At 41.6% G+C, this 26,326-nt stretch overlaps 1 protein-coding gene across 1 annotated transcript in view; it reads right to left on the bottom strand.

The window, feature by feature from the left end:
* The window catches only part of LOC124593797 (chaoptin-like), a 161,715-nt gene that overhangs the window by 61,944 nt on the left and 73,445 nt on the right, over window positions 1–26,326 (bottom strand). The window contains exons 4-5 of the mRNA XM_047132145.1: window positions 19,016–19,480; window positions 818–1,628 (exon numbers count right to left, since the gene is read on the bottom strand). Coding sequence (XP_046988101.1) covers window positions 818–1,628; window positions 19,016–19,480 — 1,276 coding nt within the window. The remainder of the gene's footprint in view (window positions 1–817; window positions 1,629–19,015; window positions 19,481–26,326) is intronic.

The following is a 26,326-nucleotide window of genomic DNA, read 5'->3' as shown; positions in this document are numbered from 1 at the left end:
TCCTTACATTTGTCCATTGGTGATTTCTGTTTAGCCATTTTGCAATTCCCTTTCGCCTGCTATATTTGCTGCATTTTTTATATTTTCTTCTTCCATTAGTTAAGTTCAGTATCTCCTGTTCTATCTTAGGATTTCTACTAAGCTTTGTCACTTTACGTATCTGATCCTATGCTGCCTTCACTATTTCGTCTGTCAAAATAATACATTCATCTTGTACAGCATTGATTTCCCCTGTTCTACTCAATCTTTGCCTAATGCTCCCTCTGAAACTCTCAACAAGGAAAAACGTAGCCAGGTTCCATCTCCTTAGTTTCCTACCTTTTTGCAATTTCTTCAGTTTCAAGTTACAGTTCTTAACCGACAAATTGTGGTGACAGTCCACATCTTCCCCTGGAAATGGGTTACAGTTTAAAACCTGGTTCCAGAAACTTTGTCTGACCTTTATGTAATCAACATGAAACCTTCTCGTGTGTCCAGGTCTCTCCCAAGTGTACAACATTCCTTCATGATTCTTAGACCAAGTGTTAGTGATGATTAAATTATGCTCTGCGCAAATTTTGGCCAGGCAGCTTCCTCTTTCGTCCACCCCGACCCCCAATCCCCATGACTTATTATTTTTCCTTGTCTTTCTTTTCGTTCTCCTTTGTCTTTTCCATTTCCTGTAGTGCACATGTAGAAGAAGATAGAACATGACCCAGGTTGAACCCTGGAAGATTTCCTTCACTGACAGTGAAAGGCACGAGTCCGAATTGGGACACAGCACCCAGTTTCAACTTATCATAAGCTTTTAAAATCTGTGCTAATAAGTGTTACTTACCTTCTGATGAAAAAATCCAGGAGGTATGTATGTTAGACGATTAGACTCTAGGTTTAGGTACTGCAACTTGGTTAGCGTGTAGAGATCAGTCTCCTGCACAGTTCTCAGTTCGTTATTGTCCAACGCAAGCCAAGAAAGTGCCTTGAGCGGTTTCAAGAAATCCGCTGGAAAGTCCTCTCTGTCGAGCCCGAAACTCATCTCCAGACTCTCGAGGCTGTCGGCGAGGTCGGTGAGCGCGTCGGGGTGGACGTGGCCCAGCTTGTTGAAGGACAGGCTGAGCTCCCGCAGGTGCGGCGCGTGCACGAACGTGAACTCGGACAGGCTGGCGATCCTGTTGTTGCGCAGCAGCAGGGTGTCCAGCGAGCCCGCCCAGCCCTCGAGGTCGCTGGGCCGCACCTCGTCGATGCGGTTGTAGCCCACGTTGAGGTGCAGCAGGTGCAGGCAGTTCTGCAGCGCCGAGCTCGGGATCCGCGTCAGCTGGTTGTCCTCCAGCGACAGCACCCGCAGCGTGCTGCAGAAGGAGTCGAACGCGTCGTCGGCCACGTCGGACACGTTGTTGGACGGCAGGTAGAGGTACTTGAGGCGCTTGAGCTGCGACAGCGCCCGGGGCACCTCGTCCAGCTGGTTGTGCTCGAGGTCGAGCGCCTCCAGAGTGTGGCCCACGCCGACGAAGGCGCGCGGGTCCACGTTGCGGCTGCGCAGCCGGTTCATGGACAGGTAGATGCGGACGGCGTTCGTGCCGCGGAACACCTGAGCTGGAAGCCCCGTGAGGTAGTTGTAGTCCAGATGCAGGTCTCGGACTTGTAACGACCTGACATGAGAGCAACGAGAAGTACAGTAGTTGGGCATGGTAACACAGCTTTAGCCTCCAACAACTAAGTTATGAATTTACACAAAATAAAAATGTAATACGGCAAAGCGAACTGTGGACCCAAACTGAGCAGGAATGAGATTAGTCATGTGACTAGACACATCCATGTTACAGTTAAAACTAACCCGCATCCTTACATCAGAGTGCAACCATTGAAAGTGATCTTCGAAAATACGTTTCTGGGCATCTGTTATGGCCTGCTGCTAATGTCACTGAATTTATTGATGATGAGAAGCACTGGTAGTATCGATAGTGAAGGTAATGGAATGTACGAGTAAAATATTGAAGCTGAGTAAGTCGATGATGAGTACCTTAATAAAGGACAGGCATTGTGCTGTACAGAGTTGGATTCAAGTGCTATATATACTATAAACAAGGTAAACCTAAGTGCACAGAATATCCCACTTACGATTATACCGGATGATCAAAAGTCAGTATAAATTTGAAAACTTAATAAACCGCAGAATTATGTAGATAGAGAGGTCAAAATTGACACACATGCTTGGAATGACATGGGGTTTTATTAGAACCAAAAACAAAAAACGAAGTTCACAAAATGTCCGACAGATGGCGCTGGACAGCAAAACGTCAGCGACTGCTACCGTAACGGGTGAGAGGTACGCCGATATCTTACAGAATCGCATCATCCCCAGTCTGGCTGATAAACACCTGCTGGAACGTACGATGTTTATGCAGGATTGCGCTCCACCCCATATTGCTAGATACGTGAAAGATCTCTTGCGCGCGTGCTTTGGTGATGATCGTGTGCTCAGCCGCCACTTTCGTCATTCTTGGCCTCCCAGGTCCGCAGACCTCAGTCCGTGCGATTATTGGCTTTGTGTTTGGTTACCTGAAGTCGCAAGGGTATCGTGATCGACAGTCATCTCTAGGGATGCTGAAAGACAACATCCGTCGACAATGCCTCACCATAACTCCGGACATGTTTTACAGTGCTGTTCACGACATTATTTCCCGACTACAGCTATTGTTGAGGAATGATGGTGTACATAGTGAGAACTTCCTGTAAAGAACATCATCTTTGCTTTGTCTTACTTTGTTATGCTAATTATTGCTATTCTGATCAGATGAAGCGCCATCTGTCGGACATTTTTTGAAATATTGTATTTTTTTGGTTCTAATAAAACCCCATGTCATTCCAAGCATGTGTGTCAGTTCGTACATCTCTATCTACTTTATTCCGTGATTTATTCAGTTTTCATTTTTATACTGACTTTTTGATCACCCGGTAGATAAATGTTGTTTTAATGAACGAAACAGTCCAGATCATGTTTCATGCAACTTACATGACATGTTTCTGCTGCATTAGGACATCTGGTGAGGTAACACTAAAAACCCGGTGTCATCAGGTTGTAATGAGTCACACCCTCTAGCGGCAGTGGTGGCAACACTCTTGTATCTTAATCTTGCACCAGAAGATGACCTGATTCGGCCGAAACCTGTCATATCAGTTACATAAAACGTGATATGGAATGTTTTATTCACTAATAAAGAAAACAAAGTCACTGACTTCACCTGTGACAAAATGTCGCTTTTCGACGGAGTAAATGTATAATTGACCATTAATGTCTGTGATGTTATGAAAAATAGAAAGAAATACAAACTGTTTAAAAATTTCACCTTTTAGTGCAAAGAAAAGGATTTTAAGGCCAGCAAGGGATCTTGCAGATTTGGTTTTAAAATGTGCCAGATTATAAGAATTGTTCAAATGGTTCAAATGGCTCTGAGCACTATGGGACTTAACATCTTAGGTCATCAGTCCCCTAGAACTTAGAACTACTTAAACCTAACTAAACTAAGGACATCACACACATCCATGCCCGAGGCAAGATTCGAACCTGCGACCGTAGCAGTCCCACGGTTCTGGACTGAAGCACCTAGAACCGCACGGCCACCGCGGCCGACCATATGAATTGTCACGTGCACCAAAGAAACTATTAACTTTTTCGAAAACTGTATTAAAGTTTTAAGTAAATTTAAGCAGCACATTAAAGCAACATGTGGTTTATTCAGATTAATCACGAACCCATACTCATTACACGTCACAATGACAGTGTGTGAGGAGCATTGTCATACAAAAGTGGCGGTAATATTTAGTTGCTCTCATATGCAAGCCGTGAAGGTAAAACGGATAAAATAGAGGGGACGAAAGATTATTTACAACCTGTACGGAAGCCAAAAGGTTATAGAGGTTGAAGGACACTAAAGGAAGTCATAGTTGAAAATGAAGTGAGACAGGGTTATTCAATCTGCACATTGAGCAATAGGTCAAGTGGTAATCGAAACTGGGAAGAAACTTGTAAAGGGAACTTAAGTTCTTGGGGAAGGAGTAAAAACATTAATGTTTGTCGAAGAAATAAATTTGGAAGACCAGTTGAACGGAATGGGCAGTGTTTTGAAAAGAGATTGTAAGATTAACAACAACGAAAGTAAAACAAGGATAATGGGGTGTCATTTTGTTAAATTCGTTGATGACGAGGGAAATAGGCAATGAGAAAGCAAAGGTGTAGATATGTTTTGCTATTTGGCACTGATATAACTGATGATGGTCAAAGTCAGAGGATACAAAACTCACACTGCCAGTGGCATGGAAAGTACTTATAGAAAAGAGGGATTTGTTAACATCTAATACCCTTTTAAGTGTTAAGAAGTCTTCTCTGATCTTGTTCGTCTGTAGTCTACAGCTTTTGAAACGTAATGTTACTGCAGAATGTTGAAAATTACATTGATATACCGAATAAAGAGTAAGATGGTACCGAACCAAATCGTGAAAAAAACAAATATACAACACTATTTGACTAAAAGAAAGGATCGATTGATAAGACACATGCTAAGGCATTAAGGAAATGTTAGTTTGTTAATGGAAGGAAGTGTGGAGGATAAAAATTGTAGAGGGATATCGAGACCTGAATACAGAAAAATGGTTCAAATGGCTCTGAGCACTGTGACGCTTAACTTCTCAGGTCATCAGTCCACTAGAACTTAGAACTACATAAACCTAACTAACCTAACGTCATCACACACTTCCATGCCCGAGGCAGGATTCGAACCTGAATATAGTAGGCAGGCGCAAATAAATGTAGGCTGCAGAAGTTATCAGGAGATGAAGAGATAATGAGGTTTCCACAAAAGCTACTAGCGTGGAGAGCTGTATCATCATAGTATTCGGACTGAAGGTCAAAACAGCAACAGTGTGCTGGACAATGGCATGTACTACCGCAGTCTACCAAGTCTTCAGTGTTCCTTATCAGTCACTCTTGTTGATGCATGCACTATCAATCATTACATCAGATTTGTGTTACGTTACCTAATCACTTATACAGGGTCTTTCAGGTGTTTTCTTATGTAACTTGCAGGATACTAAGAGAAAGGAGACAAAATTTATATAGAAAAACTGAAGAAGTGTTGCTCTTCCTACTGAGTTATAAACATAATATATTTAGTTATTTTTCAGACAGAGATACATCAACAAATTAAATTTCAAATTTTTTTTTAATCTCTTCTAGCTAATGTATTCAAATCAAATCACATTAAAATTATTTTAGTTAAAAGCCACACACGGTCGAAGTTGTATGGTTGAATGCAACAGAATTGCTTGTGGTGAGTTGGATTTTATTGTGGTGGAATGTTGATTCACGTGAAATACTGAATGCATAACTCAGTATATCCTCTAAATGACTTGCGTTCTATATTTAAGGTAACAAGCTTCCTTATGGAAACAATATGGGGTCGTTTATTTATTCCACGTCAATATCCGTGGCAGACTGAATCTCCTTTGTTTGCGCATTCCGACCTGCCTTGTATTAGAAAGTGTCCCGACACATTCTGTGATCGAAGCGAATATCACATCAAACAGTGCATCCAGGTAGCTTGCCCCGTCGTGACACCAGCCGTTTTACGTCTCGTCCGCAGATCGTTTGGGGGGCACACTAAGTTGCGCATTAAAATAACAGGGTACTCGTTTTAACACGTCACGTAAATGAACATCCAAGTGAAAATGAAAATACATTATCTGGAAGAAACTCCGAGAAAAATTTCTATGTAAAATACATCAAATGATACTTATAATATAGTACCCCATAACTCTCACAGAGACATTAATCATTTAGCACTGCAAGTTAAACAGGTTGTTTGTTATATGCAGTAAATGAGAATTTTTTACTAATGCAGAAAATTAAAGTTCAGCTATGTGGTAGAGTGGTGTGTACGAGAGCATTCAGCGTAGAAAAAGGAAAAGACAGAAACACAGAGGAGAGTGAGATACAGAGAAAGAGAATATATTTCTATTTACTGATTGCACACTTATTTCTAGCAGCCAATAATGTTACCACAATCAAGTACGGCGTTAGTTTCGGTAAATAGATGGTTTTTGTAACGTGTGGCACGTTTCCTTTCTGTCATCTGCAACGAACACCACGACAACACTATAGGAGTCACCACTCGTGCACTACTACGACAGGTAACAGAAAAAAGGCTTGGTCATAGACAACACGGCGAGGTATCGTCCGCAGCGACTGCTCTCGCTGCGTCTTCCTGCCGCCTGCAGTTTGCGGACGTCATATGACTGTCTCGATGGCACACAATTTGATAACATCACATAAAAATGATAACTATCCGGAATGATTGCTTCCTTCTAAAAAAACATCTCATGCTTGGTTTCATAAATCGTACTTCTAATTTTTTTATATTTTTAAGATACGAATTTTATAAGGAAATCAGTTGCTCGTTGGTGGAAAGTCGTTCCCGTATTAGTACTGCTAAATGATACTAACAAATGACCATGATGGGGAAGTGATATCAATAAAGGAAGGAAAATTTTTGGGGAAAAGGCTGCTTTTGTATTAAAATCAACAAAACGTCAATCCATGGAGTCCCACCATAACACCTCTCTTCCAAAGAATATGTTCAAAGCCGCACCCTCAGGCGGTAATGTGATAGCGGCCGTCTTTTGGGGCTCTGGAGAGGTAGTTATACTTGATGTTCGTCCTGACGGTGCAACGATCAACTCTTAAGTGTATTGTACAGCTCTCAGAAACGGCTTTGGCGTGTACTTCATCACAAAAATTTGAACGAACTTCTCCTTCTCCAGAACAACGCGAAGACTCACACAAATTTGTGCTCCCGAGAGGAGCTCACAAAACTTCATTTGAATGCTCCTGCTCAACCATCCTACAGCCCGGTCTCGCACCAGCCGACTTCCATCTGTTTGGCACAATGAAGAATGCACTTTGTGGGAAGCAGTACGTGGATGAAAAACTTTGGCGCCGATGTGGACCAGTAGAGTGGAACCTTACCGGCATACAGGCCCTCCGAGCAAGGTGGCGTACTGCCATCTCGTTGAACGGAGAGATGTTGAAAAATATTCTTTGTAACCAAAAGAGTGGGAAGTACTATGGTGTACTGGAATTATGAATGCAACATGCTTTCAGAAAAAAATTTGTTGCACTTCTTACTGAACAACCCTCGTAAGAACTAGGTTATATCGTACGTTAAACTGACAATGCTGCCGTTTTTATATACGTTTCTGCTTAAACGTTACATGCTTTTTCTATCTCTCCTAAAGTATGCCTAGAGATTGATTGACAATGTATAAAACGTCGAAATGGGCCAATAGACCCTAAATTTGAAAATTGTACAGCCCATGTTTTCATTTGAGAAACTCATTTATGGCATCATCGTATATGCAGCTTGCGAAATCACCACGAAAGTAATATTAGGAAGACGCGAGCTCACACAGTTGCCTAGTTACAGTTGTTCTTACCGTGTTACTTTTCTCACTGTAACAGAGACCATGTGCACTGTCAAATGATTTTTCCAGGTCAACAGATCCAATGATCATGTCTTGATTTTTCCTCATTTTAACTACCATTATCACCCGCATCTCTGTTATCTTTACATTTCCTAAAGAAATACGTAGTCAACTAAGAGATGCTCAACTCCTTTTTATATTCTTATGTATATTATTTTTGTTAGCAACTTTGATTCATGAACTTTTAAGCTGATTGTGCGGTAATTCTCGCACTTGTTGGTGCTTTCCTTCTTGGTAACTTGTAACACCATAACTCTAGTGCTCTACTGATTTATTTTGCTTTTGTTTCATTTAATATTACATCGTTAAGCTTCTGTAAATGTGTTTGATTGAATAGATAACACAAAATTGTATACTCCTTTCTTTGTACAAACTTTGATGTCTTGATTTGATTCTATGCAATGTAGTGTATCTGTCATTTAAATTCTTTGTCCCATTTGGAGAGAACAAAACTGTATATAATTGTAATTTCTGTGTGAATAATATTTGGTAGAAATTTCAATATGTGCAAATGTTCTGTTTTATTTAATGTATTTGATTACTGTTATGTAAACTGCTGACCTTCACTTATGATTTTTAGTTAGTTTGTATGTATAAGGTGTAGTGGTTCCCCTCAGGAACGGAACTGTGTAGTGCGCGCAAATTGTGGTTGGCCTAGGTAGAAAAGGTGGAATTGAGAGTCAGTCAGGGACGAGCTACCAAAATGTGCACTGCCCATGTTAAAGTTGTATATTGTGCTGGTTCCGAGAGAGGCTTTTCCTGTCGGTTACCAACGCCTCGGATGGATGGATAAATAGCTGGAACTATTCTGGAATTGGTATTTATCGTCGCCACCGAGGAGGGACAGAGTCCAGCAATTCTGCCTGCTAATCGAACTACCAATCTGCAGCTGCCACCACATTGCGCAATCACTATAATGGAGCACTATTATAATGTACAGTGAAGGATCAGCTCATTGGATGTTTTAGTGCGCACAAACATAAGGTAACTTATAACTGAATTTATGTACCTACCTTAATTTTTTTCCTTATCATAACACCTCTCAGGTTCCTCTCCGTTTGAACTAAAGTGATTACCGAGTGTCCCTACTGAAAGAACATTAAAGACCAGTGTTTTGCTAATTAATGCCTCTTGAACGTAGTAAAAAGAAAGTTAAAGTTAATGTGGCAAGAGAGTGAGTTAAAGTTAATGATGCTTGCTGAAAATAATTTTCCTACTAAAACTGCTTATTAATATGTTGTTGCCTGCTTCAAAATTAAAAGTTCATTAGACTGAGGCTTATAAAGCTTTCCTTTGTAAATAATCACATTGCTGCCCGTTGTAAATTGCAAAAGGTGAGTCAGTATCTTACAAATATGTTAATTTTGTGTCTCACTGTAGTAAAAGTGGAAAACTGCAATAGCAGAAAATTATATGTTCGTGATTGCTATGTGTTTGTTTTTCTTATGTATTGGAAGTGCATATTAATAGTATAACAGGATCCACAGTTTGTCTATTGTGCTAATGCTAGGTAACAAGTAACGGGATGACCACTATCTACGAAAACATGTATTTCTTTGTTCAAAAGACAGTGAGAAGTATCCTGTTCATGAATTCCATATAACCTTCATTCTTAATAGAAAAGTATTTAGTTGAGAGAGACTTACCCTGTGATCAGTTCATAATTTTGCAGTGAACTACATTTATAATTTTATGTCAGCTAGGAAAATGTTTGAACAATAATACTGAACCTATGTCCACATAATGATTCTGCAGTGAATATTAATAGTAACATTAAAAAGACCATTCAGTTTGAATAAGCCCTGAAAGTAATAGTGTGTTTCGTTATCTGTTATATTTTTGCGAATAGTTTGTGCTGCTCTAGCTGTTTGTTACAACTTTAACGTTAACATATGCAGGTGTCAGAGTTCATTGCACTCGCGTGTGGCCAAGTCTAGGTTGTGTTTGACCGTTAAAGCTACGAATACCTACTTTCTTAAACGAAAAAGTTAACCTTTCTCTTGCCTAATTAGGCTGGCGACCGTTTGCCTTAGGCTTTAAACAGTATAGCTAGGCAAAAATATTGTTTGTTACTGTTCGAATATTTACGTAATTCTGACTTTGATTTCCGATAAGCCACCTCCGTTAGGTACAACACAGTGAACATGACAAAATTCCTCTCAGAGGGTAACACTACTCTGTTGCTTTATACCATTATTTCTTTAACAAGATAGTTTTATTTCACGACCTGCTTCCAACTTTAAGTTTATGGTATCGCAGTAGCAGACAGAAGTGTTATAAATTCTGTGGATGATATTTTTCCGAAACTGCGATGGTACATCGGCAGTCTCATACATTCTGCACACCAACGTGAATAGTCGTTTCCTTGCCACTTCCACTAATAAGTTTAGAAACTCCGATGTAATGTTATCTATACCTGCTGCCTTATTTGATATTACGTCTCCCAAAGCTCTTTTAAATTCTGACTCTTCCACTGGATCCAGTATTTCTTCCCTATCGAGCCCTGTTTCTACGTGTATCACGTCATCAGTTAAGTCCATCCCCTCACACAGCCCTTTAATGTACCCTTTATACCTATCCGCTCTCTCCTCTGCATTTAACAGTGGGAGTCCCATTGCTTTTTTAACGATACTACCCTTTCTTTTTATTTCAACGAAGACTGTTTTCACTTTCCTATGTGCTGATTAAGTCCCTGCGACGATAGTTTGTTTCCGATGTTTGCACATTTTTCCCGCAGCCATTTCGACTTGGCAGACCTGTGCTTTGTGTCTATTCTATTCCTAAGGATATTATATTGCTGTATTCCTGTCTTTCCCTGAACGTTTTTGTACTTTTTTCTTTCGTCAATCGGTTGAAATATTTCTTCTGTTACCTGAGGTTTCTTCGGAATCCTTCCTTGTATCTACGATTTCCTGTGCAACATGTATCCGCGCTTTTTAAACATGTACACTTCTTTCACACATAACTGCCTATTCTGGTGTAGCTTATCGCAGAATCCAAATCCTCAACGAAATTCAAACGCGTCTCACCTTCCTCGGTGCAAAATGAATACTTCAGTTATTCGACGAAAGAAGGAAGTGCAAAAGAATTCAGAGACATTTAGCAATACGGAAATACATGTGACTCAGAACTGAAATAAACAGGAAGCGCAGGGAGCTAAGGTGAAGTAGCTGCATGAGAAACTAGAAGAAATCGACAAAGTAATGATTGTCGGAAGGAGTGGCTCGGCATATACAAAAGTCGAGACCACTATCGATGACATTAAAAGCGAGGGCCGTAACATTAAGAGTACAATGGAAATTGCACATTTAATTGCTAACGAGAGAGCCTCTATAAGGTGCCCTTGGGTGGGGGTGGGTCGGGGAGAACTTATCTGAGGTAACAGAAGAAGGAACAGTATTCGAATGGGAAGAGATAGGGAGTCCATTATTAGAGTTATAATTTAAAAGAATTGGGACGACTTAAGGTCAAATAAGGCTGAACGTATGGATATCATTTCGTCGGAATTTCCTAACTCATTGGGGTAAGTGGCAACTAAACGACTATTCACGTTGGTGTATGGAATGTATGAAACTGGCGATAAACCATCAGACTTTCGGTAGAACATCATCCACACAATTCCGAAACTAGAATAGGCCGACAAGTGCGACAGTCAACATAACAGCTCATATATCCAAGATACTGACAAAAATAATGTACAGAAAAATGGAAAAGTAAACTGAAAATCTGTTAGATGACAATCAATTTGTGTTCAGAAAAGGTAAAGGTACTGTGAGAAGTAGCAGAAATGAGAACACCGAGGAACTTAAAATCAAAATTAAGGGTCATCAAGTACAATACGTTAAGAAATTCTGCTACCTAGGCAACAAAATAAGCCACGATGGATGGAACACGGAGGACAGATGAAGGAAGCTATCAATGATAAAGAGGGCATTTCTGGCCAAGAATATCAAACACGGGCGTTAATTAGAGGAAGAAATTTCTGAGAATGAACTTTTGAGGACAGCATTGCATGGTAGTGAAACATGGCCTCTGGGAAAACCAGAACAAAAGAGAATGAAAGCATATGAGACTCGGTGTCACAAAAGAATGTTTAAAAATTAGTTGAACGAATAAGGTAAGAAATGACGAGGCTCTTCGCAGAATCGCCGAGGTAAAGATTATATCGAATACCCGGACATTAAGAAGATACAGATTGACAGGAAATCGATTAAGACACCAGGAACTGGAAGAATCCTGAAGATACTAAAAGGTATCAGATAGATTACATAATGGAAAGACAGAGATTTAGGAACCAGATTTTAAATTGTAGGACATTTCCAGGGGCAGATGTGGACTCTGACCACAATCTATTGGTTATGAATTGTAGATTAAAACTGAAGAAACTGCAAAAAGGTTGGAATTTAAGGAGATGAGACCTGGATAAACTTACCAAACCAGAGGTTGTACAGAGTTTCAGGGACAGCATAAGGGAACAATTGACAGGAATGGGGGAAAGAAATACAGTAGAAGACGAATGGGTAGCTCTGACGGATGAAGTAGTGAAGGCAGCAGAGGACAAGCAGGTAAAAAGACGAGGGCTAGTAGAAATCCTTGAGTAACAGAAGAAATATTGAATTTAATTGATGAAAGAAGAAAATATAAAAATGCAGTAAATGAAGCAAGCAAAAAGGAATACAAACGTCTCAAAAATGAGATCGACAGGAAGTGCAAATTGGCTAAGCAGGCATGGCTAGAGGACAAATATAAGGATGTAGAGGCTTATCTCACCAGGGGTACGATAGATACTGCCTACAGGAAAATTAAAGAGACCTTTGGAGTAAAGAGAGCCACTTGTATGAATATCAAGAGCTCAGATGGATACCCAGTGCTAAGCAAAGAAGGGAAAGCAGAAAGGTGGAAGGAGTATATAGAGGGTCTATACAAGGGCGATGTATTTGAGGACAATATTATGGAAATGGAAGAGCATGTAGATGAACATGAAATGGGAGATACCATACTGCGTGAAGAGTTTGACAGAGCACTGAAAGACCTGAGTCGAAACAAGGCCCCAGCAGTAGGCAACATTCCATTAGAACTACTGACGGCCTTGGGAGAGCCAGTCCTGACAAAACTCTACCATCTGGTGAGCAAGATGTACGAGAAAGGCGAAATACTCTCAGACTTCAAGAAGAATATAATAATTCCAATCCCAAAGAAAGCAGGTGTTGACAGATGCGAAAATTACCGAACGATCAGTTTAATAAGTCACAGCTGCAAAATACTAACGCGAATTATTTACAGACGAATGAAAAAACTGGTAGAAGCCGACCTCGGGGAAGATCAGTTTGGATTACGTAGAAATGTTGGAACACGTGAGGCAACACTGACCTTACGACTTATCTTAGAAGAAAGATTAAGGAAAGGCAAACCGACGTTTATAGCATTTGTAGACTTAGAGAAAGCTTTTGACAATGTTGACTGGAACACCCACTTTAAGATTTTAAATGTGGCAGGGGTAAAATACAGGGAGCGAAAGGCTATTTACAATTTGTACAGAAACCAGATGCCAGTCGAGGGGCATGAAAGGGAAATAGTGGTTGGGAATGGAGTGAGACAGGTTTGTAGCCTCACCCCGATGTAATTCAATCTGTATATTGAGCAAGCAGTAAAGAAAACAAAAGAAAAATTCGGAGTTGGTATTAAAATCCATGGAGAAGAAATAAAAACTTTGAGGTTCACCGATGACATTGTAATTCTGTCAGAGACAGCAAAGGACTTGGAAGAGCAGTTGAACGGAATGGACAGTGTCTTGAAAGAGGATATAAGATGAACATCAACAAAAGCAAAACGAGGATAACGGAATGTAGTCGAATAAAGTCGGGTGATGCTGAGGGAATTAGATTAGGAAATGAGGCACTTAAAGTAGTAAAGGAGTTTTGCAATTTGGGGAACAAAATAACTGATGATGGTCGAAGTAGAGAGGATATAAAATGTAGACTGGCAATGGCAAGGAAAGCGTTTCTGAAGAAGAGAAATTTGTTAACATCGAGTATAGAGTTAAGTGTCAGGAAGTCGTTTCTGAAAGTATTTGTAAGGAGTGTAGGCATGTATGGAAGTGAAACATGGACAATATGTAGTTTGGACAAGAAGAGAATAGAAGCTTTCGAAATGTGGTGCTACAGAAGAATGTTGAAGATGAGGCGGGTAGATCACTTAACTAATGAGGAGGTATTGAATAGAATTGGGGAGAAGAGAAGTTTGTGGCACAACCTGATTAGACGAAGGGATCGGTTGGTAGGACATGTCCTGAGGCATCAAGGGATCACAAATTTAGCATTGGAGGGCAGCGTGGAGGGTAAAAATCGTAGTGGGAGACCAAGAGATGAATACACTAAGCAGATTCAGAACGATGTAGGTTGCAGTAGGTACTGGGAGATGAAGGAGCTTGCACATGATAGATTAGCATGGAGAGCTGCATCAAACCAGTCTCAGGACTGAAGACCACAACAACAACAACAACAACAACAACAACCAGGAAATAACCTCTATGGTTCAAGGGGGAGCTGTCTAATAATTGTGACATAACGAAATAAATCTCGGGTGAACAGCCTGGTATGAGTGTGCATAGGACAAAATATTTCGGCAATCGACGACGTTGCCATCATCAGGTGCGCTGATGTACCAGACAACGTTTACTCATGTCGAATAGCCTTATACTCTGCCATAATGGAAGTAATGTACATTTCTCACCAATTTTTATAATTATGAAATGTTTATTTAGTTATGTATATAAACCTTGTGCTTCATTTTGTGTTTTTTTTTGTGTTTTGGCAACTTTTGCAGTGTTACTTGAAACTGTCCCTAAGGCCGAAATAAATATTTCATACAGTCAACGGCGACTATGATGTCTTTTGAGAAACTTAATTTTTCAATTCATGTGAAAGACTGGCTTCATTTGGTACTGTGCATATCATCTTCACCTGCCTTCCTAGATGCACACCACTCTATTTCCTTTTTTTTCTTTATTGCGAATTTATTCCCCTGCCCCATATGGGCAAGGGGGGGGGGGGCTGTCAGCGGCAGAATCCGCCGCTCTTCAGTCGAGTGACAGGACAACTAAGACAAGAATAAAATGTTACATATATAAGGTGATAAAAAAGGGGAAATAAAACAAAGTAAGAGGAGATAATGGCGGTAAAAACACACTGACATGGAGACGTTCATGGGGGGACAATTAAAAAAGTCGACATAAAGTTAAAAAACATAGTTGGCAATTCTTAAAACTCAAAGGAGACTCTGAAGGCACATGCACAGGTTAAAAGTCGGCCACAGTATTAAAAACACTCCTGAACAACACACTTAAAACCCACTTGGAGCCAGTGGTGTAGCGTGGTTGTAAAGGTTGGGGAGACTCTACATTTATTATAGGTAGACAAAATAGTACAATAAACAATAATTTAAACAAATGAAAACAAATGCATCAAATAAAACAACAACAACTACTACTACAACTACTACTACTACAACTACCACTACCGCCGCCACTAATAATAATAATAATAATAATAATAACCAGACATAACGTCTGAGAAAGGAAAGAAATAATAACTAACTTGTTCAAGAAACGATGACAAATATGTAGATCTCCAGCAGCAAGAGAAGAAGCACTTATATTTTCTTGTATACAAGTGCAAAGCGCCTGTCTTTTCTTTCCACGAATGAGTCTCTAACTCGGTCTACAAAGATTTGATCACTGGATAGCTCTCCAAGTAGTGTCTTTCCTATTGCTAACGTGCTCAAACACGACAGCCGGGTATTGGACATTGAATTCCTTAAATAATTCTTCACTCATTTAAGAGTACTCATGCTTCGTTCACTGCTTGCTGTAGTTGCAGGTAGGGTCAAAATCAAACGCAGAAACTTCGTTGATTCTTCATAAACAGAGTCTAAATCATTGCTGACAATGTACTTTAAGAGGATTCTTGGAGATAAGTGTTTTTTCACATCAGCGTATATGGTACACAGTGCATTTTCAAGTTGTTCTTGTTTGAAAAAAGGGTACTGTTCTAATAACTCAAGCAGTTTCAACTTTGGGAATTCTTTTTGATAGTTCAGGAAACACTTTTCGTTCATAAGTTCACAAACTGAATTTGGGGAAACTCTTGAAATCTTCTTTCCATCTGAACAATTTGCAAATCCAGTATCTCGTAAGTTAGTGCCGTGAGAGATGCTTTTTGACTGTCACGGAATGATAAGTTGCCATTCAAACACAAACTGCATTTAATGCATTCATCAACGAATGTTTCGGTTCTTAATTGCCGTACGTTTCTCAAAAAAGTTCTTATTTCGTCATGGCAAGCAGTTATACTGACAGATTTTGATTGAAGAACATCAATGAATTGAACAACATAAACAAAGCAGCCTCGGTAGAAACAAAGCAAGTAGACAAACGTAGGATCATCCATCCGTCGTTTCATTCTCACAGCACAACTCAAAGATTCTGGGTCCCACTGAGAGTCTGTATCATCAATTGTATTATTAAAACTACTACATAGCTCTGAGAAAAGCCTAGATATTGTTCAGACTGCCCTGGAATGAAAGTTCCAGCGAGCGTTGCTTGCATGTGGCAGTTTTTCTCCTCTCTGTTAGCAATACAGTTCGTTTTGATGATTTGCTGAAAAACGAATGGAATGCAGTAAAATCACTTACAAATATGCGTACTTATTGTATGATTTTGGAGGCATGTAACAGTACCAAATTCAGTTGGTGTGTGTAACAATGAATAAACAGCGCATAGGGACAGAACTGCTTCACCAATTATTGTAATCCTCCTTTTCTCTGCCCGCCATTACTGAAGCACCATCATATGTTTGACTAACCACTTTTCTTCCCACATCCCATTCTTTCAATACTGCATGAATAGTGTTTGACAAACCTTCAGCAGTTTTACCTCCAGAAACATCGCAAAATCCAACGAATCTTTCCTCAATTTTTTCTGCAATACAGTATCAGAATATTGTACTCATTTGACTCTTGCATGACACGTCTAATGTTTCATCAGCTTGAATCGAAATGAGATTGCAGTTCTGAATTTCAGATCTTATTTTCTCATTAACTGCCAGAGTTATCATTTCTATTACATCATACTGTGTATCTGGAGAAGTTCCTTTAAAGGTTGAAGGTGATGACAGATGGTCTTGGATTAACTGCTCTCCTTGAGCTAGTAAACAAATCCATATTGTTATCTTTGTAGCTGGAGGATTCATCCTCTCGATGGCCGTGAAAGTTTAGTTCTTGTTTACGAAGAATTACAAGTGCCTGAATAATACAAGTCAATACTCTCCTGTTGGATGCAACTTGTTCGTTGTATTTTACTGCTGGCAGACGAGCGGCTTCAGAAAGGGCGTGCTCAATTCTACTTTTGCCCAATAAATGAAATGATTCTTTGTTCTGCAGGTGACATTTTGATATCTGGTGCTTTGGTGCTTTCCTGTCAAAGTTCTTTATTGTACAAATGCCCTCATTGCACCATTCCTTTTCACCACCAAACAGAAGACACATATAACAATATACTGTGTGATCAAAAAGTCAGTATAAATTTGAAAACTTAATAAACCACAGAATTATGTAGATAGAGAGGTAAAAGTTGACACACATGCTTGGAACGACATGGGGTTTAATTAGAACCAGGCACTCCACCCCATATTGCTAGACGTGTGAAAGATCTCTTGCGCACGTCGTTTGGTGATGATCGTGTGCTCAGCCGCCACTTTCGTCATGCTTGGCCTCCCAGGTCTCCAGACCTCAGTCTGTGCAATTATTGACTTTGGGGTTACCTGAAGTCGCAAGTGTATCGTGATCGACCGACATCTCTAGGGATGCTGAAAGACAACATCCGGCGCCAAAGCCTCACCATAACTCCGGACATACTTTACAGTGCTCTTCACAACATTATTCCTCGACTACAGTTATTGTTGAGGAATGATGGTGGACATATTGAGCTTTTCCTGTAAAGAGCATCATCTTTGCTTTGTCTTACTTTGTTATGCTGATTATTATTATTCTGATCAGATGAAGCGCCATCTGTCGGACATTGTTTGAACTTTCGTATTTTTTTGTTCTAATAAAACCCTATGTCATTCCAAGCATGTGTGGCAATTTGTACCTCACTATCTTCATTATTTCGTGATTTATTCAGTTTTCATATTTATACTGACTTTTTGATCACCCAGTAATCTGTTATTAACTGCATTCGCAAAGTATACTTTTCGTACCAGCCTGTCTGAAAATTGGGTTTGTTTGGCTTCACTTAAAACTACACTGAGTACAGGAGTAGGTCGTTTGTCCTTCAATTAGCACTTTCTTCGTACGGTATGTTAATGTAGAAAAAAGCGTTTTTAATAAAAATTCTATAACGTGTTCAGTTGCTCGCTCACTCATGTTGGCGACACAACAAAAATATGCACTAAAATCTCACAAGAATGACTAAGAACACAAACCGCGCGACTGTTCACTTCCGTGTTAAAAGCCAGCATAGAAGCGGCAGCAGAGACTAATCTCGATACCTACTTAGCAAGTGCAGCGCACCGGCCTTCGTGGAAGAGGGGAAGTGGAGGGGGCGCAGGCGCACACAGCCAGGTAAGGGAAGGGAGGCAGAGACTGAGAACAGTCGAGTCTCAAGCAGGCAGATACACCAATACTCAGAGTGCGGCGCGGGCTACAAGACTGGTGTATTCGCACATTTAGAGCTCTTAGCAGAAAGTTATTTATATTTTTCTTATCAATAACTATGGAATTTTTTTAAGCACGAATACAGGGGAGACTAGGTCTCAAAGTCTCCCCTCACGCTACGCCACTGCTTGGAGCACATACGATGAAGAATAAAACTGCCTGGTGGGGCCTGCCGAGGGAGAGACCAGAGAGAATGGAAAAGGAGGGGAGAGCAAGGGGCAGCAGGGGAGGAAGCGGGATGAAGAGAGTAGGGGTGTCAGCGGGTACACTAAGCTGCAGGAGATTGGTGGGGCAGGAGATGAAGAGGGAAGACAAGGCAGGAGGGAGTCCAGAGACACTGAAGGGGGGCACAAGAGAGGGAGGGGGAGTAGGAGTGGAAAGCCGCTGAGGAGAAGGGAGGGGGAGGAGAGAGAGCCCTGAGGAGGAGGCAGGAGGAAGTTGGGGTCAGAGATGATATGAAGGGTAGATGTCAGGGCGAAGCTCAACATCCAGGACGGGTAGGTGGTGGAAGGTACATTGGGAAAGGAGGCGGAGGGTGTGGAGATGGAGAGAGGGTGGGACACATCGGTAAAGGCGCGGCAACGGGCTGGGGGTGGAGAGGAAGGGAGACACCAGGGGTTGAGGGGTATCAATGCGGCCGACAATATATAGTGTGCGGGTGTGTTCAAGGAAAAGGAGAAAGTCACACCGCTCTAGCACAGGCAGGTCTTAAGAACAGAGGAGAATTTTTGTTGTCGTTGTGGTGACAAACAAGTAGTTACAGCGTCGGTGCGGCTGGCGCCCTCACCCGTTGAACAGCGTCTCCGGGATGGCGTGTATGCCGTTGTCGCCGAGGTCGAGCTGCTCGAGGCGGTGTCGGCGCGGGCGCAGCGCCACGGCCGGCAGGTCGGCGATGTAGTTGTCGCGCAGGTAGAGCCACGAGAGGGCGGGCAGCGCGTCCACGGCGGCCGCGGGGAACGCCGACAGCAGGTTGTGCGAGGCGCTGAGCGTCTGCAGCGACGGCGGCAGCGCGCCCCCCTCCAGCGCGCGCAGCCGGTTCGAGTCCACGTTCAGCCACGTCAGCTTGTTGCAGTCCCGCAGCGAGGAGACCGCGCCGCCGCCGCCGCCGTTGATGCCGTTTCCGTTGATCCCGTTAGCCGCGTACTTGACCGGCAGTTCGGCGAGTTCGTTCTCGCCGAGGAACAAGTTGGTAAGGTTCTCGCAGACGCGCACCCAGTCCGATCCGGGGCCGTCCAACGACGCGATCTGATTGCTGCAATAATAACATCAGCAAGCGTTTCGCATCCGATGAAAAAACTGTTTTTGTACTATGCTACTATTTCTAAGATAAACGATGTTTACATCTACTTTAGGCCTCGTCTGAGTGGAGAAGGAATTACAGTGTTTAGTGGCATGCAGTGACGTAGTGTGCTGGCTGGTGGCTCAACGAACAAACTGGTGTTGGTCGCTACAAGCGCAGAAGATCATTTCAGTCCGAAAATTCTGATAAAGCTACATAGAATCCCGAAAAATAAAACAGATTTGTCTTAAGATAAATGCCGGCTGGTGTGGCCGAGCGGCTCTAGGCGCTTCAGTCCGGAACCGCGCTGCTGCTACGGTCGGAGGTTCGAATCCTGCCTCGGGCATGGATGTGTGTGCTGTCCGTAGGTTAGTTAGGTTTAAGTAGTTCTAAGTCTAGGGGACTGATGACCTCGGATGTTAACTCCCAAAGTGCTCAGAGCCATTTCAGCCATTTTTTTAAAAATTAATCTAAAAATTTGCATCCTGTGACATTAAGAAAGGAACTGCAAAGTACCTGAACATTTTTTTAATTTACTTGGCTACCGATTGCACGAAAAGTCAAAGATACGCTATCAATAAAGGTAGAAACGTATGGCAACATTTTGCAAACCGTATCTAATAAAAACAAAAATTGGTTAATAAGATTTCTAGTAAAGAAATTTAACCATGATGAAAAAATAAAAACCATTTTAAAAAACTTTAGCTTCTCTGACCCTTAAATTGTAAAACTGATACGAAATAATATTGGTTTTGTTCATCCATCCTTGTGATTGAAGGTTTGTGGGACTGCGGCCTTTCACCAATGTAATAAACGAACCACTTGCATCCGTTCTTTCCATGTTACTTCTTATACAGCAGTCAGTTTCGGTGACTCAGTACACCGTCTTCAGGCCTTGACTGACAATGAGGTGTGAACTCGAATCGTAAACACAATTCCATCAGTGGCCAACATCTATGAAGTGAATTCCGTAGACTACAGTAACCGCGATAGTGTGCCTGCGTGAATCAACCACCAACATCGCGGTTTTAGTAGTCTAAGGAATCTAGTTCATAGACGTTGGGCACTGAGGGATTGTGTATATGACTGGTGTTCACCTTCTCACAGCCATTTAAGTCCTGAAGATCGTGGACTGAGTCACCGAAACTTGTTGGTACGTAATAAATAACATCGAAAGGACGGCTGCAAATGTTTCATTTTGTTACATAATATTTCCTGCCTTGATAAAATGTATAAACAGGAAATATGAAGCGTAAATCCATTTTAAAATACGCGCTGCCTGCCAAAAATAATGAAGCACCCACCAGACATGATCAGGCATCAGCGCAACTTGTCAACAAGGGATCTCAGATCGATTCCATATTTAGATTCCCTCAAAAGCGACTATTAATCAAATTGCGTGCATATGGAGTATCCTCTCAGTTGTGTGACTGGATTCGTGATGTCCTCTCAGAGAGGTCACAGTTCGTAGTGATAGACGGTAAATCGTCGAGTAGAACAGAAGTGATATCTGGCGTTCCGCAAGGTAGTGTCATAGGCCCTCTGCTGTTGGTGACAATCTGAGCAGCCCCCTTAGATTGTTTGCAGATGACGCTGTAATTTACCGTCTAGTAAAATCATCAGACGATCAATTGCAATTACAAAATGATCTCGAAAGAATTTCTGTATGGTGCGAAAAGTGGCAATTGGCACTAAACAAAGAAAAGTGCGAGGTCATGCACATTGGTACTAAAAGAAATCCGATAAATTTTGGGTATACTATAAGTCGCACAAATCTAAGGTCTGACAATTTTGACTAAATACCTAGGAATTACGATTACGAGCAGCTTAAATTGGGAAGACCACACAGCTAATATTGTGGAAAAGGCGAAACAAAGACAGCGCTTTGTTGCCAGAACACTTACAAGATGCGACAAACTCACTAAAGAGACAGCCTAAATTATACTTGTCCGTCCTCTGCTGAAGTATTGCCGCGCGGTGTGGGATCCTTACAAGGTAGGTTTGCGGGGGAAATAAAAAAAAAAGTGGAAAAGAGGGCAGCTCGTTTTGTGTTATCGCGCAGTAGTGGTGAGAGTGTCAGTGATATGATAGGCGAGCTGGGGTGGCAGTCACTGAAACAAAGACGGTTTTCTTTGCGGCGAAATCTATTAACGAAATTCTTCCGAATGCGAAAATATTTTGTTGACACCCACCTACGTAAGAAGAAATGATCATAATAATAAAATAAGAGAGATCAGAGCTCGAACAGAAAGATTTAGGTGTTCTTTTTTTCCCATGCGCCATTCGAGAGTTGAATGGTAGACAGTAGTATGAAAATGGTTCGATGAACCCTCTGCCAGGCACTTAAGTGTGAACTGCAGAGTAACGATGTAGATGTATACCTATGCAGCATCGGTACGTACGTAAATGATATGAGATGATTGGTCGGTTGGTTCAGTTGGGGCAGGGCACAAAACAACGAAGTCATCGGTCCCATCGGATGAGGAAAGGACGGGGAAGGAAATCGGCCCTGCCCTTTCCGAGGAACCATCACGGCGTTTGCCTGAAGCGATTTAGGAAAATCAAAGATGACCTAATCAGAATGGTCGGACGTGGGTTTGAACCGTCGTCCTCTCGAATGCAACTCCACTGTGTTAACCCCTGCGCCACCTCACTCGGTGATAATAGATGCAATCTTCGTGACAAGTAGGACAGCCACCAATAGGCATTAGTGTTATTCGAATTCAGTGTGGTTATAGGATTTCATAAAGTCTGTAATGAGTATGAATAGCGCCAGATGCTGAGTAATCACTGTGAAGGACACGGGGGCGCTATTTACTCGTGCGGCCCAGAGTTACCACCACCTGCTAGAATTTTAATGTGGGCTCATTGTGGGTCCCCATTTACCCGTCTTTTTGACGACGTGATATCCAGACTTGTGGGGCTTTTGGATGTGACAATGGCCCTCTGTTGGACTGCATGGGAATGTGAGGATAGACATACTCATCGTCAAGATTCCTGTCGACCACGTCTGACCTCCACAAGGAAGGAGTACAGCACTGAGCACCAGGCACTTCTCAGCTCCTTAACATCAACACCTGCCGTCCGATAACAAGTAACGGACTCCTCGCAATAGTCTTTGTCATTCCGTAACATCGATAGGAGACCAGCAGCAGCTGGACCATCCCTTGCGCAGGCTGCCGTTAACATCACAGCAGAAACGGCTACAACTGGATTGTAGCCTCCATGGGGAAGCACGCGCTGGTGTTGCTTTTTACTGAGAGATGAAACTCTGTTATGAACTACCCTGCATGACCATAATCGACGAGTGTAGTCCTCACGCAGGGAGAATTCCCACTAATCCAGTGTTCTGGGGATGCACAGTGCTGTTGCTCCTGGCGTCCTAGTGTGCTCAGCGATCGCGTTGGATTTTAGATCACGGCTGGTAGTAGGGAGGAAGCTCTGTGAGCACAACGGCACATCCCACACGTTGAAATGTCTCTGTGAAGTGTCTTCTTGATGATGAGATATTCCAGTGGCCACCAAGATGCCCAGGTTTGTCCCTGAGAAAATATGTGTGAGACCAGCAAGGACATCAACTACGTCCAAGTACCTATATCGAAGGTATCAAGGAACAGTTATAAGAGTTCTTGGCCGGCTTGCCTTCGGAGGGGAAACCCTTCCCAACCAAAAAGGTGCATCGATGCCAGACAGAGTACAACATCATACTGATAAGTGGCCTCATACTGCCTTCTGTACAAATTTAACTCGATTTCTTAATCAATATAGTAACGTCACATTCCCTTTCATCTCGTAAAGTTTCATTCCACTTCTTCCTCCCACTGTGTATGCCTCATATTTTTGTCAGGCAATACATGTATATTAAGAAAGGTTTCTGGAAGCAAAGAAGGAGGATAACGTTTATTCATTTACGTGTTTATTCACTTTGCAGTACGAGAAGATCCCTTAGTGCGAGGGTATCACGAGGGCCATAAGAGGCCCATGAATCCGGAGAAACTACCAAAGTTGTTTTGAGAAGAAAAAGAAGAAAAATCAAACGAATATATATAAAAGGGAGTAAAATCACAGCTGAGGAGGAGAACTGGCTAGAAAAAAACTGTTATAAGAGCTAAAAGAAAGCAGTAAATAAATGAATAAATAAAGTGGTGAGCGCTAAGCTACAGACACAAAGGTCTGGGCTTCGATTTATTGTCACACACAGGGCTTATATTTGTCTCTTCTCAGTTCCTTCGCAAAGTAGCAACGTCGCACGGAGTCCATGTTAATTCCTAACTGTACTCGGATTCTGTAGGACGACGATTCAAATCTCCGTCTGGTCGATCAGATCAAATTTACTGTACTTTCCCTAAATCTATTATGGCAAATTCCAGAATGGTTCCTTTGAAGGGGCACAGCTCTTCCACATCCTTCCACTGTCCGAGCTCGTGTTCCGTATCTAATAAGCTTGTTGTCTACGGGATGTTAACTCCATTACTCCTTCTTTCGCTAAATTGTAGGTCACTCAATGACTGACTGAATAGATCTGCTCAGAGGTCGGATAGTGGTGAAGAAATACAACTTTCAACGGTTTGCTGTTGTACTTACAACCAGAGGCTTTTTTTTATTTATTTAGTTAATTTTTTTTAGTAGTGAAACTGGGTTTGCTCAGTATGGTGTTCAAAATCTCAGTGCTGTATGCGCAGCTGTAGCTGTATATACTTCCTCTTGTTGCCTCTGTAACACAGCATTAAAATGTGTGTAAAGATAACAGTCCTGCTCCATGATAACTGCTAATAGTAGTTGGATATAGAGCTTCTTTACTCCCTTGGTAATGCACCGGTGATGTAACGTGGATTTTTGCGTTAGTATGGAATCTCAAGAGTAGTCCAAGCTATGACGAAATTCAAAATCGGCTAAGCTGAGAAAGGGGAAACAAACACCACTATAACAGCTATGTTTTTGAAGTGTAAGCTCTTGGTGTGTTTCACAAAGTCGAGAACATGATGTTTGGTTTCATCTCCTGATGTTTATCGTCGGTTTAAGTGCTGATGACTGGCTTAGATGTTGGTTGTGTGTCGACAAGGATATCGTGTAAGATTTCAAATTTCTTGGCGATTTACATAATTTTGTATTTTCACAATGGAGTGTAATCTGCGGCTGCTACACATTTTTTATCATTTAAGTGTTACTCAGTTAGAAGTTTCCAAAACTGCATTATAGTTTTCTGAACATGTCTGTAAGGTCAGCAGCGCGTAGGCTTGTTCCATCTATGCCGTATAATTTTATTCTGCGTGCGAAGTTAAGAATAGTCCTACAGACAAGATGCCCATAAATTACTGCTGCAACAAACAGCGAACATAGCATTATGTATTCGATGTACTCGACTCACCTCGCAATAACAAGATTTTGGGTTTAAGACAGAAATAAATCTATAACCTTAGAAAAGGAACTGGCAACAATGAGGCGGCTGTTTTAGAAACAATGTGAAGACTGCTGTAGATTAATATATTATCTGAATACATTATCTACTGGAAATGAAAGAGGCGCTCTACAGCTTCAAATAATAAAGCACGCAGACATATACTAAGAGAAACATGACCCCCTCCCTCCCTCACCCCCCCCCCCTCACCCCCCGTCAACGCCAAGATTCTGTGAGAGTGTGTGCATTGTCACACCAAGTAAACAAAAAAATATTTAATATGCTGCCTCTTTTAATTCTTATCATGAGGTCTGTGCGTCAGAACTTCACACAGGATAGCTCTCTTGTGAGATCTATTTTATTATTACGAAGTGTTGATTACAGAAGATTTTTGCTGATATATCAAGATTACTTTATGAATTTCTTTTGGTCCATCTAATTTTTGGTTAGCATCCATAAAAAATTAGAGAGCAGGATTCGATGTCTTTTACGATGTTAAACAGTTCCGAAATTCCGTCTAGAAATCACTACAGAGAAAGCTGGTGTGAAGAATGGTATGTAATTGGTTAAATATGTTTCTTTAACGAGATCCCAGGGAGAGGAGTAATGGTAATAATGCAAAAATGAGAAAAGAGCAAGCAAATAACGAAGCGCAAGAAAGTGATTCATTACGAAAATCATTAATGTGAAAGTGGTGCATTTGGATATTAATGAGCAGTCTTATTCATACGTGAAATTTACCGAACTATCAGTTTAATAAGCCACAGCTGCAAAATACTGACACGAATTCTTTACAGACGAATGGAAAAACTGGTAGAAGCCGATCTCGGGGAACATCAATTTGTGATGTCCTTAGGTTAGTTAGGTTCAAGTAGTTCTAAGTTCTAGGGGACTGATGAACTCAGATGTTAAGTCCCATAGTGCTCAGAGCCACTTGAACAATTTGAACGCGGTTAGGAGTTATTTGGCCGGTTTTAGGTTGGGCCTCGAATCAAGCGGATTCTAGTCCAGGATCCTGAAATATTTTGATCACTATCGAGAGATTGGCTTACAATTGATAAATGCTTGAACAAAAATCGTGATCTTATGAGACGGTAATAGCTACCGATTCCTTAGTAGCTATGAGTGTGTCTTGTGGTTTCCTGACTTTTTGTGTAGAGTAGTTGTAATTCTTGTTTCAACTCAAGAGCGGCCTGCTTCCTAACCGGGGCCGCACGAGATCGGGAGCTCTCGTTCAACAAGACACTTTTCATAAGTGAGTCGAAACAAGGCCCCGGGAGTAGACGGCATGCCATTAGAACTACTAGACGCCTTGGGAGAGCCAGTCCTGACAAAACTCTACCATCTGGTGAGCAAGGTGTATGAGACAGGTGAAATACCCTCAGACTTCGAGAAGAATATAATAATTCCAATCCCAAAGA

The sequence above is a fragment of the Schistocerca americana genome, chromosome 2 (genome assembly GCF_021461395.2).
Source record: "Schistocerca americana isolate TAMUIC-IGC-003095 chromosome 2, iqSchAmer2.1, whole genome shotgun sequence".
In the NCBI taxonomy this organism is placed as follows: Eukaryota; Metazoa; Arthropoda; class Insecta; order Orthoptera; family Acrididae; genus Schistocerca; species Schistocerca americana.
Note: the sequence above shows the minus strand (reverse complement) of the source record. Positions and strands in the feature narration are given on the sequence as shown.